General features: G+C 38.4%; 1 protein-coding gene and 1 long non-coding RNA gene across 2 annotated transcripts in view; both read right to left on the bottom strand.

Annotated features, from left to right (window-relative positions):
* Nucleotides 1-14,720, bottom strand: part of LOC142604867 (uncharacterized) — a 293,244-nt gene that overhangs the window by 168,076 nt on the left and 110,448 nt on the right. The window lies entirely within an intron of this gene.
* Nucleotides 1-14,720, bottom strand: part of SEMA3C (semaphorin 3C) — a 127,916-nt gene that overhangs the window by 19,654 nt on the left and 93,542 nt on the right. The window contains exons 10-12 of the mRNA XM_075773646.1: nt 13,550-13,619; nt 10,603-10,747; nt 4,866-5,088 (exon numbers count right to left, since the gene is read on the bottom strand). Coding sequence (XP_075629761.1) covers nt 4,866-5,088; nt 10,603-10,747; nt 13,550-13,619 — 438 coding nt within the window. The remainder of the gene's footprint in view (nt 1-4,865; nt 5,089-10,602; nt 10,748-13,549; nt 13,620-14,720) is intronic.

Below are 14,720 nucleotides of genomic sequence, written 5' to 3'. Positions count from 1 at the left end.
GTGCAACATCATCTTCCCAAGCTCACGGACACAAAGCTGCAGCCAGTGAGTCTGTGGGAGGCAAGCTCGCTCTTCTGACCAGATTATCTCTCTCCGTTAGAATCTGTAGCTCATTACATGACTTTGGCTATTGCGTTACTGGAGGCTACCGTTGTCAGCAAGGGCTATTTTTCCAAAAAGACAGCCATCATGTAACACCATGAAAATGAGTATTACAACCTTATGCTCTGAAGGCACTTACTGCATCCAGACTTTGAAAACAAGTGTTGCATCAGAAAAGAAAAGATAATAAGAAACATTGATCAACCTCATGCCACATCAGATGCATGTGGCCCACATTAATCATCTGAATAATCCACACTAAATTTTGAAGTGCCTTTTCATGACAGTAAGTTAGGTCTCTTTACATGAAAACATATCCTATCTTGATAGCAAGGAGCTGAAGATAATACTATTGGTGCTCATGGCTGTTTAATGTACCCAGGTTTGACCCAGACATTTAAATATTTTCATAACACCAAGAGCAATAAAAAAAACCCATGCATAATCTTACGGTTGTGCAATCTGCATGTACTTTGACCGAAGGCTTTTGTACTACAAGCAGTAGGTGGCATGCTTAAAAAATAAATATTAATCTCAGGAAAATGTTCTCATGCTGTTTTACTGCTGTTCTTAAAACTCAGATAGAAAACAATCTACCAAAGGATAAACAGAAAATATTGAAAGCTGCGGTTCTTTAAATATAACTGAAATGAGTAATTACAGTAGAACTCTAGGGTGAATCAAAAACTTCAGGACTGAGTCCTGGCCAACCACAGAAATGGGATAATCAAAGTAGAACTCTAAACCTAAATTCCTGAACTGAATATGTTATTAGGGGAAGAGTTATTAGGGAAAAAGTATCATCAGCATTGCCCTTGTCAAATATGCAAATGAGTGATTACATTCTATCTAAGTAAATTATGGCTTGGGTTTTTGTTTGGGAAGATGAGGTATGTATCAGTCTTCTCTTGTAGCACTGCTCTCTGCCTGTGAAGATGTGCTCCTTACTCTTTATCTGCTCATTTCAGAGGGGGATGAAGAGATCCCTTTGGGTGCAAGTTTTGTTAAGCCTTTGGGAGCCTTCAGGTTGAAAAGCACAAGGAAAATAGGAGATTGTTATCATTTGAAAAGCGGGAGGAATGCTGGGAGAACAATGTCTGTCCCTGGGATTTATTTTGCTAGCTACGTAGGCAAGCGAGGGAGAAAAGCAACACATCAACTCTGGGCATGGACCAGCCCCTGTGAGCTCAGCACTTTTGTCTGGGGGTGCAAAGGAAACACTACATTTAGTTCACATTAATGTTAAAAAATTACACAGCTGCCTATACCCTCCCATGCCATGGCTACATGGTGAAAACCACTGGGGTTTGTGGAGCTTTATACTTCTGTTATTCTTCACTTGCATTCAGGAACTGATTTATTACTGAGGCTATAGAGGAGGAAGAGAGGAAAAGCTAAACATTTTGTGTGCTCTGCATCTGGCAAGACATAAAACACTCCGATTTCAAGCATGAGACAGGTCACTGACAGTGACAGACATGGCTGGCAACATCTCAGTTCAGCAGCGGTAACTCATCATCCAAGCTGAGTGTAATTGTCACCAGGTGTCAAGTCCCATTGTCTCCGGCTGTGGGGCTCCAGGCTCCCAAGGAAATTATCACATGAAATTCTCCTATACAATGTGGTTTTTGCATTTGCCGGGACAAACTGACACCAAAGCAAATCCCCTCTGCATTCCTTTTGACAGTTAATATCTCTATCAAATCCTCCTGAGTCTCACAGAAAGCAGAGAATAAAGAAAACAAGTTTCTCCTCTCAGTGGCTGAAACTTGATCACTTTTATTTAAAAGGGCTGAGAAACGCAGTAACTTACATTGCACCAATTGCTTCTGAGGAAGACCTTGGAAGCTATTAATGTCCTGTACCCTACTGAGGAAGAATAATGCCTCCCCCCCAACTAACTAGAAAGCAGACAATGACTCTCGTCTCCTGCGTAATACAGAAGATAATGCAATGAATATAAAAGTATCAAGAGCTGCAGTTTACGTATTTGTCCCATAATGGATCCTGTGCTGATACACAGAAGAGGATTAATAAAACATAAGAACAAGCTGAGGTATGTTAATGTTTTTAAGGAATCGCAGGTGTATGTGTGAGGCCACACTGATCTCCTAAAAGCAGTCAGAAGCTAATCAAAGTATAAAAAGAAATGAACTGTATTTATGTCTTGCAGAATTATGGAAATACTAAATATCAGTATTGTGCACTTTCATGCACATTTCAACTATAAGTTGGAAACTTACATGTCTTATCTTTTCCACTAATCTTTAGTACAATTTTCCTCTAATTAACATTAGATATTTATAGAACATTTTAAAACAATGGCACCACTATATTAAAAAATGCCTAAAATGTTCATTCGAAAGATCTGTACTAGCCTACCAAGCTATTACTCTGGCTAAACATAGTGATTTGGCAAGGAATAAAGCTAATGGAAAAGCAAACCTACTCTTTTACTAAGAGTTACTGTGGAGTTGTATAACAGTAGTAGGGACAATATCTATTAACACTTCTGATATTTCCACATTAGTCTACAAAGACTCTTTTCTTTACTTCCATAGGAAAGGAGGAAAATGGCCCTAAAGGGTCCCAAAGTCAAGAAAGTCAAGAACTGTAGCTGCATTAATTAAACTAGACAGAAAATGTTGGTGCATGTTAGGGAGGCGGGGGAAAACCCGCCTCAAGAAGAAAGCTCTGTCCTAATTAGCTTAATTTGTTAGTTTCCAGTGGCTCTGCAAGTAGGGTCAAAGAGATCTTCAAGAACACCTTAAAACTCATTTATCAACTGCCAACCAAGAAAACAAAAATACCCAGATCAAAACGTGATGAAATTCCTAATGTAACTCATTACACGGAGCTGCTTCTACTCTGACTATGCATTATAGTATACTAAGCATTCACAGTACAGTAGATGGTGACCTGGTAAAGGTTTGACACAAGAACATGAACGAGGTTTTTCTGTTTTCCTATTTCCTTTTATTGAACCACAGAACCCCGTAGGCTGGAAGGGGACTCTAGAAGTCATCTGGTCCAATCCCCCACTCAAAGCAGGTCCAGTTAGAGCAGGTTGCTTGGGGCCAGGTCGTGTTGGGTTCTGAATCCTTTGAGTTTCCAAGGATGGAGAATTCGCAACCTCTCCGAGCCTTTGTTCCAATGTTTGATCAAACTGATGATGAAAACCTTTTCCTTTATATCTAATTGCAATGTCCCACATTGCAACTCTTATCCATTGCCTCTCACCCTGACACCAAGCACCCTGAGAAGAGTTCAGATCTGTTTTTCCCCCGTTAGGTAGTTGTACTCTCCCGCTAGATAGTTGTCAACACCAATAAGGTCTCCCCTTAGCTTTCTCTGAATAAACTCAATTCTCTCAGCCTCTTCTCATACATCACATGCTACAGTCCCTCAACTGATCTTGTTCAATGTTTTCCTTGGACTAGGGAGCCCACAACTGGACGCGGTACTCCAGACAGGAGCCGAATACAGGGGAAGAACGTCTTCCAGCAACCCACTGGCTGGACACTCTTCTGCTAATACAGCACAGTATGCAGCTGGCGTCCTTCGGCACGAAGGCACCCTGCTGATTTTGATAGTTGGGGAGGTTTTTCCAAGAAGAGTAAAGAGAGTTCCTTTTAATCCTGCCCCTATAGAAGCCTGACATTCTTGAGAGATTTTTCAGCACCAGCTTCCTAAATCTATTATAACAGGATGGTTATTCCCAGCCCCATGTGAGTTTGCTGGCAGATACGGTTATTCTACAAGCAGAAAACAAGCAGGACCCCAATAATATGTGAACCATAAAAGCAATGCAAGCCATGTCTGTAATTATTTGCTGATGTTCAGAGATATATTTGTTCTCCTGGAATTCTCTTCCTTTGTTCTACTTGAAACCATCTGTAGTAAAAAAGATTAGCCTTTGTGCCTATCAACCTGTAATGCCGTGTTACACCAGCGGGAGTTTCAGACGTGAATGAATCCTAGGGTCTAGCCAGAGTACCTACTCCACTTGTCTGCTTCAATCAGGAGAGTGTGATTCATATCTGAATATTTTAAAAAATCAAAATTGATCAGTACAAGAATCACTTGACCTGTTCCCTGCAGACTCCAGAAGCATAACACCAGATTCAAATTTGATGTAACTAAAAACAAAATGTAGGTTATATTAGACAGAAATTATTTTTGAATACCTGGATCAAATTCTCTGTGTCCACTACTGCTAGGACTCCAACCATTTGTTTCCTTTTCTCTTCTAAATGCTTCCATATTTTTACTTTTTTGGGGGGGAGTTGTTATTTCTGCCTTTGTAACATCCTGATCAGATTGTTTTTCTTCAGAAGTTGCTTACACAGCATTTATTAAATAATGATGATGAGAGTATACAAAACAATACAAAGCCAGATTTTGGTATTTTTACTCATGCTAGAGAGGACCAAATTCTAATGTGGAATCATGTTGCAGACAAACCATATTCAAGAGGAGTATCATAATTTTAGATCAACTACAATATACACTAGTGTTGATTTCTGTCTCAAATAAAATTCCTATCAATATATTGTACCTCTTGCACATAATTAACATCTATAGGAAACATAAGAATGCACGGAAAGTAAAAAGAGCATAATTTATGGATTTTCTATAGACATTTTTGTAGATAGCAAATATGTTTAAACAAACCTTTGTGAAAGCTATAAATTGTACAGATTGGAGTTGATGGCAAATTATAATGCAATGAGGGAAAACGACTGTTGCTAAGTTTGTCTTACCTGTTCCAAGAAACAAGACGTGATATCTTCCATCAGCGGCATTCACTCGGTCCACAGCAATCTTTGTGTACTTGTAGTCGGCTCCTATCCGGATGATTAATGGCCTCTTGTGTATTGGGTAAATAGGATTAAACATCAAAGGGTGATTCCTGATGAAGGTCACAACATCGTCTGGAAACTCTTTGGTTGTCCGCATGTTAGGTGTGAAGGCTCCTCCTGGACACTGTAAGAAACATGCACAGCAATGCTTAACAATACTTACCAACTTTCAGAGACTTTTCATCTCCAAGTCATTTACAAATATTGACAGATAGTTGACAAAGTTCCCGAAAGAGCACTTCAGACTCTGACTGAAAGTAATTATGTTCTAGTAACGGGAATGAAGTGCTTGAATAGCTACGCTTTGAAGTCCCATCAATTCAGATAAAGCAAACACAAACATATTTTTGCACTTTTAAAACCCAGCTTGATGGCAAAGATCCATACTTCTGGACCTATTTCCACATTCTTTATGCTTCCAAACTGCCTGTTGGGAAAAAAAATAATCCAAGCAATTGATATGGGAAGATACCACACTTTTGCAGCTGGTTCGTTATAGATTTAGTACAAAGGCAAAAGGATACATCCGATATTAACTGTAATTTGGTCAATATCCCTCTAGTCATTATTTTGATTATGAGAAGGTAAAAGGGCCTGTGACTCATCTTCATTTGAAAGAACAATAATATGGAGCTGATGAGGGGATCCCAAGGCAACTCATTTGCATCTGAGAAGACTGACATTCACAGGATCTTGCCTACACTTTCCCCTATGCCCAGGAAATAAGAGGTCCATGAATACTCTGGATGCTTCTTTACATGTAAGGAAAAAACATCCAAATAATCAACCCCGAGGCATTCTGGACCTCATGAGGAAATAAAAGCAATCTTAGAAATCTCAAGTGTTTACTAAGAGTGAAACTAAAAGAAGACCGTGGGAAGAAATCAGGAGCTATGTCAGTAACTGGTACAATGTACCAGATGTACCAATGGTAATTTACATGACTTTTTTTTTCAGCCACCATGACTGCACTTTTAACTGCTGCTCCGGAGCTTTCATTTTACCCTTTAGCAGATTTTTGAGCTGTGAGACTCTCCTCGGAATATTGGAGCTATTCAGAAATATTTCAACACAATATTTTTCCAGTTGGTAAATGTTGATTTGTTCAATATGAAACATTTCATGGAAACTTGTTTATTTTGATGAGGACCATTCTTACGTCTAGGATGGAATTTCTGGTCAAAACCACAGACACAATAGTAGCTTAGGGAGAGATTTACCTCACCTGACTTCTACTGTCTCAAAGTCAAGCATTTATTCTTAGTTAGCCATCTAGGTTTCCTCTGTAGTCAGTAATTCAGACTAGATGCCCTGCTTTTAGATGGCTAAAATTACATAAGATGAATCATACTCTGAGAGACTAGGAAACTCGCTGGGGATATATGAGTCATGTGTCCAACCTACCTGATGTGAGCAAACATTAGAATCTGGGTCTTCACCACCCAGGGGATCCCTCTAACCACCAGGCAGGAGTGCCCATTCTACCCTCGCTGCTAAAAGCTGTTCCATCTTGTGCACATAATAAACTATTCATCGAGCAATACTAGGAACAAAGTAGAGAGCGGACTGCAGCCTAATCCCAGGCTGTAGAATCATGTTCTGGTTCAATTAGGATTTAATTATTTATACAAAGTAGAACAGCTCTGGTTGGTAGGAATTCTTTAAAAGAAACTGCTCTGGCATCGGTTACCTTGAGGAAGAAGAACCAGAACTCAGCTCAGATACAGGTCTCTTTTCCCATCTGACATCCTTGACAATTGATTCTTCTGGATTCTTATTTATCCTGAGGGTTCTGGTTTGGTTCTTATTATAAATGACATTATATGCTAGCCCTCTAAGTCCTCACAAAATTGAATTCTGATTATCTTGTTTGCTCCAGTCCTTCCCTCTGTGCCACTTCCATCCAGAGTCTTCCAGGAAATATATGGAGCTATCTGCTAAGATTAGCAACAAATGCTGAAAAAAAGAACTGTCTTCATAAATTTGTAGGCTATTAGAAAGATTATTCTACTTGGTAGTGATCTGCCAGACCCCAGTCTCTCTCCAGAGTGATTCTGTTTCACGAGCAGTTCAAATCAAACTTTCCTGTCCCACACAGCTCAGTTAAAAGACAACTTTCTCTGATACTTTCTGTCCTTCCACTCTTGACTTAGACATTGTTAGATCTTTGTCTGTGACTTCCTGAAAAAATGTCTGTGCTATCGTTCACCCCAATATGACCCTAAAAACTTACATTATATCGCTGTTCTGAGAGAAGTTTTAAAAAACATCTTTAATCAATTAATTCCTTTTCTATCCCCTGTATAAACCAATGACAAGCAAAAGATGTTACTGAAGAACCCTATAAGCTCTCCCTTTCCTGGAGGGATTGAATGTGTATCCTTCACACCTCATTCAAGGACTTGGCTACACGATAATTATGTTCACAGTTGATCACCATGCAGTTAGATTGCAGAGAGAAACAGAATTCTTTAATTTACAGCATATCCCCCAACATGCTGTAGGTACAAAAACTATTTCTGTAAACTCTGAAAAATGGAAACTATCCTCAAACATCACTGAATTTAGCAGCAAGGTGCCAATTATGTATTTTTTTTTTCCCTTCTTTTTCCATAAGTAAGTTTTGCTTGTGGAGAAATAAGAAACCATTGGTATTTAGTGACGGGCAGCCAAACACTGCAGAGATGATTATGGCCAAATGAACGTATTGCTTTATTTAATCCTACTGAAGCTATACTGATGCCTTTTCGTTGTTTATCCAATGTACTGTGACACAATGAATGTTCATTTCTGTCCAGAGGTTTAGTATGAATATCTCTTTAGGCAACTGTAAAGTAGGATTTTCCATGTCATATAAAAAGGTATCCCTGTCTAGTCCAGAATCCCAGAAGCTGCAAAAAACCCTACGTTCCAGAGGAAAGAGCCTCATGCCCCATAGTCTGCAAGCGTGGCTATTCAAAGTTAACCCTTTGAACACAAATTCTGCTCAGCAAAAACATCCCCATTTCCTGATTTTTACAGATGCTTTGACATAAGTGAAAAATAGAGTTTGTGGCATGCATTTAAAAGTTAAACTTTTGGCAGTAAAGTAAAAGGAAAGGCAAACAAGTCTCAGGTTGGAAAATACACTTTTAAGATACTGTGTTGTGGCTGAATTGCGAGAAAGCACAGAAAAGCCAGTGATCAGAAACCCAGCAATGATCATCTGAAAAGAATCTCTTTTGTCTTCATTTTTTGTGTGAGCTATGATCTAAGAATTTATCTTCAAATTCAAAGCTCACTGGCACATCTGAAAAATGTAGGTAATTTCTGTCACCATGTTAAATCTAAATTTGAATTTTCTTTTTCTCTTTCCATTGTGCTGCCCAATTTCTTTAGGCCCATCTGGAATACCTCATAAGCCTCCATGAAGTGTACCAAGAATAACATGGCAGTGGTTGAGGAAACACATACAAATACAATATTCTGAAGCAGCAAGAAACTCTGAAATGTGACTAAGCACAAGAGCGTAAAACTTCCCGTTTAAATGGGTAATTCCTTTTCCTTTCCTTTTTCCTTTCCTTTTTTCCTTTCCCTTCCTTTTTCCTTTCCCCTTTTCTTTCCTTTTTCCTTTCCTTTCCTTTCCTTTCCTTTCCTTTCCTTTCCTTTCCTTTCCTTTCCTTTCCTTTCCTTTCCTTTCCTTTCCTTTCCTTTCCTTTCCTTTCCTTTCCTTTCCTTTCCTTTCCCTTTCCTTTCCTTTCCTTTCCTTTCCTTTCCTTTCCTTTCCTTTCCTTTCCTTTCCTTTCCTTTCCTTTCCTTTCCTTTCCTTTCCTTTCCTTTCCTTTCCTTTCCTTTCCTTTCCTTTCCTTTCCTTTCCTTTCCTTTTCCCTTTCCTTTCCTTTTCCCTTTCCTTTCCTTTTCCCTTTCCTTTCCCTTTCCCTTTTCCTTTCCTTTTTCCTTTCCTTTTTCCTTTCCTTTTTCCTTTCCTTTTTCCTTTCCCTTTCCTTTCCCCTTTCCTTTTCCCTTTCCTTTCCCCTTTCCCCTTTCCTTTCCTTTCCTTTCCTTTCCTTTCCTTTCCTTTCCTTTCCTTTCCTTTCCTTTCCTTTCCTTTCCTTTCCTTTCCTTTCCTTTCCTTTCCTTTCCTTTCCTTTCCTTTCCTTTCCTTTCCTTTCCTTTCCTTTCCTTTCCTTTCCTTTCCTTTCCTCTCCTTTCCTTTTTTTGTAAAGTTTAAGCTTAAAGCCTCAGTGAATTCATGAGATTAGAGCTGTATGAATTAATTGCAAAGAAAGAATAGTATTAGATCTTAGTGGAATATCCGGTATTGATTAGCTAATTCTAATCTGGGAACACAAAGTCCTAAATCTTACAGCCAGTAATAACTGCACTAAAATGTCATGAAAAATTGTGTGAACAGGGAGAGCTATTCCATGTATCTGTGCATTAGTGAACGAGAGAGAAAGAAAGAGAAAGAACAAGATCTACAGCACAAAGATGAACATGAATGAAACAGTGATATGGTTAAAAATTCTTGCAGTGACTTGCAAAATTGAAATAAAATTTAATTTCCTGTGATGAATGGAAAAACAACAAAGTGTTCATCTAAAAAAACATTATAACTACATCGTTGAGAGATGATTTATGATTCTGTGCATACTTATTTAATTCTGATACTTAAGAAATTGTAAGAAGACTCCATAGGAGTCAACAGAAGTCCACATTACCATATTTCCTTCAGCAAATATGGATTTAGAGAAGATTCTAGAGAAATTTCATATATTCTTCATTACAACTGGAAATATTAGACTTCATACTTCTGCTAAATCTGAGAATAGTGCAAATAAATAAGTAAATAAAGACAAAACTGCATCAACAGCAATTTTTATATACCATAAATGTGAAAAGAAAAGAAAAAAACAAAACAATTTTGTTTGAAATCTTTTATGGTACTTTTTTTTAAACTTGGAAACAGAGCTAGCTCTAATGGTGTACAGAATTTACTGGAAGATTATTACTACCCCTGATACAGTGAAAGAAAGTCCTGAAAAATTTTCAAGGCATACAAAAAGCATTCTTAACAAGGAGGACTACTATGAACTGATTGGCATGAAAACTCATCTATTTCTAGATCTCTCATCTAAAATTCAGTACTTGACAGGGAGTTAGACCTAGTCAAATGACAAGTCTCATAAGTCTTGTTCTCCTACTACATCTCCCAAACATGCCAGTAGAACTGCAAAAGTTTAGAGAACTATGGAAAATTCTGAAGACAGACTTACAGACGTTTGGATCCAGACTGTAGAACACACTCACAACGCTGTCCTTGTACGCTTATTTATTGAGCTATCTTTTGCTCAAACATACACACAAAATGTAAATGTACATGTAAATAATATGACTGCTATCTGTTGAAATAATTCTTACCACCTTTTGAGCAGAAAGAGCAAGAGCGATTAACATTTTGCACGACTTTTAATTCTCTAGAAGTTTTCCAGATACTACATGAGTTGTACGGCAAGCTGAGAAGCAAATAAAATTGTTCTGAACTGTAACTAAGTGTCATAGTCACATACAGTCCATTCTCCTGGAATAAATAATATTTATTTATGTATTAAACAAAGACAAGTAATTGGCAAGCCTGCATAAACATCTTTGTACTTACGGTGCCAGGTCGTGGGTATGGAATTCTGCCCTGATATGGAATCAGCTGGTGGTTTGGGCCCTCCTTGTGTGCAAATGGCCCGTTGAACACGGTCTGGATGTCGGACAGATGATACACACACACAGCTGAGCCTTTAAATATGGAGCTGGAAGACAGTAGGAAAAGTTAGTATAGCAATCTACCAACTTTTGCATAGCTTTTCCATCATTTTGCAAGGTCGAATAATGAAAGGTACCTCTAAGAGAATATATTTCGTACAATTGAATGCTTCTATAGCATAGATTTAATACATTTCAAATCAACTACTTTATCTTCCCAATATATACCACGAATCCTTAAGATCTAGCACCTTTTTGAACAGTGAACTGAAAAAAGAGGGAGGAAAGTACTACCCTGCTGGTGGAATAAGATTTCCTAATGTTGAATATAAAAGAAATATAATCTGGCCTCAGTTAAACCAATGGCAAAAATATTGCTGGCTGCAGCGAGACAAGAGTATATAAACTTTGTACTGCCAAGCTCAGCACAAGTGTTCAGAACGCCCTACCAGCAGATTAACCGGAAGACCTCCATGACTCTCCTAAAACACACGGCTAAAATATTAATCAAAACATCCCCACAATTACAATTGGTTAGATTATTACAGTCAGTTGTCAGCTTTTCTAAGCAAAATGGGGACAGGTCATGGCTGTAAAGGAATTACTCCTATACAGTCCTCAAATCCACCCTTAAAACTGGTCTTACAAAGACCCCTTCAAAAAATTTGAAGTTGGATGCTTCCTGAGGAGAACCGGAGGGGTAACCTATGAGAAAGGCATGTTTTTCCACTGCGCTGGGTTCAGCAATGGTCTCAGATGTCTCCTCAGCCAGCACAAACCCTGAATGGCCTCCATCACCCTGTGATGATGGAGGGCACTAGGGGAATAATTTCCAGAGTGATGCTAGAGCCTGACTGGAGTGAATTAACTCTTTTTTTTTTTTTTTTCTCTCAGTGCATATAAGGTTTGGGAAATTTATCTTAACAAAGTGGAAACACCAGACAGTTTGAAATCTGCCTGACGTTAATTGTAGGATGAAGATAATCCAAGTAACCCTCTGTTTTCAATTGGAAAAAAAAAAAAAAAAAACACTCCAGAAAAAAACTGAAAACATTGCAAATAGTGTCTAAACAAGGAAAGTGCAATCCACATTGCTCTCAGCTATATATGGATTAGCAAGAGAAACCTTTTAGTTGGATTACAGTATTTTGGAAATTTGAGTAGGTAGTAATAGGTTTTAAGAAGTGTATTTAATCTTTCAAGATGTTTTATGTTAGATTTACAGCAGATTATGCCACCAAAATAATTTGCTTCAATATTACTTGGTTTCCTTCTGAGTGATTTAGATAAAAGTACTAATAGTTATTATTTGTTAGGATATTTCTCTCTTGCTACTGTTATGAGTTGGAAATCTAAAGCGGTGAAGATAAGATAAAGGAATTGCTAAGGAGTAAAAATCATTATGATCGGTAACGCAACCAATCTACAGTCAAACAAAGAGAAAGCAAGCATACACCATACGGTTCATGATAATAGGAATAGATGAGTGTAAAAATTTGAACAGAGAGAGAAAACAGCTTGAAAGCCAGGAAAAAGTGAAGTTTTCTCTTTGTTGTCACCTTATATGGTCCTGTGATTCAAACCTCATTTCCACTTCAGGAATACCAGGAGAATTAGGTAAAAGTATTTCCAGTTCAGGCATGTTGCATCCACAACCTAATCATAAGTGTGGGTTTACTGCTAATGTAACCTCAGCATTTTCTCTTTTTGTGCAGTAGGAATCATAAAATGTAGACAGCACCAAATGTTTACAAGTTAGAGAATTCTTTTTTCCCGATTAAATATCATAAAATCATATTTTCCTGGCTGGTTCACACATTTGAGAAAGCAGATCCCTGGATCCACATGAAAAAAGAAAAAAGTGTATCGGGAAAAAACACTTTTTGTGCAACGAATTTTTTACTAGAGATTGCCACTAAAGGAATTGGTAGTAGTAAGTTAAATAATTTGCTAATTTGATCAAATAATTGCAAATTTGCTAATTTGATCAAATAATTGCAAATAAACTGCAAATTGATCAAATGAAATAAAAAAATAAGGAAAAAACTCTTTTAAGTTAAGTAATAACAGATAAATAATACAGGATAATGTACCAGAAATCAGTAAGCAGTAAGTATTGCTATTCTGTATACTAGCACTATGTGGTGAGGGCAAGAGAAAAGTGAAAAAGAATAAAGGTAGAGATGGCAGAACCTGTTGGTCCACCTGTCGCTCTGTCTTTGTGGAGAGTTTCGGCATAGTAAGCCATACGTAGTACTTGCACTGCCCTTGGGAGCTCACTGAGTGCCTTCCAAACTGCACAGTAAGTGAATACTACTGACTGGTAACAGAGAGCTTAAGACTGCAAGGAGGCGATCGAATACCACGTAAGCTTGTCTTTTCGTAGCCAACTGAAGCCGACATGGGTTATTTGCCATCTGTGCGATCATCTGCCAGCTGAGAGACTGGAAATGATTTGTATGAATTCATGTAAGAATTCCTGGTTTGATCTTTCAGGGTGCTGGATGTCCTTCAGGAGGTGTTAAATGCTCTCAGATGCCACATGAGTTCACTGCGTTGAAGTCATTTAGCTTTCCACTGCCGAGCAGTAACAAGTGGTCCTCCACGGAAATGTTTTCCCAGTGCCAGCAGACAGCATGTCAGGGAGGAGTTTGCTCCAAGCAGCATAGCTCTGACACGGATACCGACAGGAATGATACTGAGACTGCTAATCCTGCACGCAAACAATTGCCACAGCAGACATACAGAATTGCACAGGACGGCCTTGATCACAAACCATCGCTTTCACTTTTCATATAGAAAACTGGGCAGTTCAGAAAGGTAATTTTTTTTTAAATCTCCCCGTTTACCTTGATGTTGTAAAAATTCCATACACAAGCGTTGTTCTGGGGTTATCTGTCTCTAAAAGAAACACATCCTCTGTAAGAAAGAAAAGGAAAAAGAAAAATCATTTTGAATACTAATAACCCACTTTATTTTCCAGTTTAATTTATGACTTTATTCCTGCTGAAGTCAACAGTAGTTTTGTCTCAGACTTGAATGGGAAGAAGCAGGCTTATTGTATGAATGGACCATATGCATAAATCTAGCATTTGGACATTCTGAAACAGTTCTGGAAATTAACTCCGCACCATCTAGCCTTATGAAGAGAGAAAGCAAAGATTTTCAAATATGTTCAGGATCCATGTCGCACATTTCTCTCAGCAGGTCGTTTAACAGTAGGCAAACATTTAAGCTGCAGTAGGTCAAAGAGTTCCCATAGATGGATGTAATCCAAAGCAGGACAATTAGGTGTTTTATGGTCCAGTACACACTCCAGGTGCCCTCACTAGCTCATTTTCAACATGATAGGAATGACACACAGTTTTGCAGTGAAGACACTGAGAGATAAAACCTCCCAGCTTCTGTTGTGTGGGGATTTATTGACTGCACTACAACACATAAGAAGACTGAACTGTTTGAGCTTTTTATCATAAAATACGTTCTTTAGCTTTCCATTAATTTATGGGGCTCCTTCATTAACTCTCTGAAATTTTTGAACATTCCGTTAAATATGTCAAAAGCAAAAGACTTCACCATGCAGGACTGGCAGTGTTACACTCTTCTGCATTATACATGAATTTCCAGCTGCGGTTGTATTGTCACTCTCTGCTATGGGATTGTGCTGGGAGCCCAGGATGACAATGTTGTCTCCTATTCTGTATGGTCCTCCTTTTTGTCATACAGAAAACTAAAAGCAGTTATCCTACTGCTTTGTTGAGGAGGAGCAGGCTGGTAAATGACAGCCTGGAAAGATTAGTTGCTGTGGCAGTGCTGGGAGGCACCGGGAACTTCTGAAAGCCAGTCCTCCAAGCACCTTGCATATTCTAAGTTACAGCAAGTTAGGATCTGCTCCTAGGCCTATCAGGTTCCATCGAAACCTAGAACCAAAGAAAGTACACCAAATATTTGTAAAGATATAAAGTCAAAAAGGCTCCAAACCCCATTTGTTATGATAAGAATCAGGAATAATGACAGACC

Source organism: Balearica regulorum, chromosome 1 (genome assembly GCF_011004875.1).
Source record: "Balearica regulorum gibbericeps isolate bBalReg1 chromosome 1, bBalReg1.pri, whole genome shotgun sequence".
NCBI lineage: Eukaryota > Metazoa > Chordata > Aves > Gruiformes > Gruidae > Balearica > Balearica regulorum.
The sequence above is the reverse complement of the archived record's forward strand: the minus strand, read 5'-3'. Positions and strand labels throughout refer to the sequence as shown.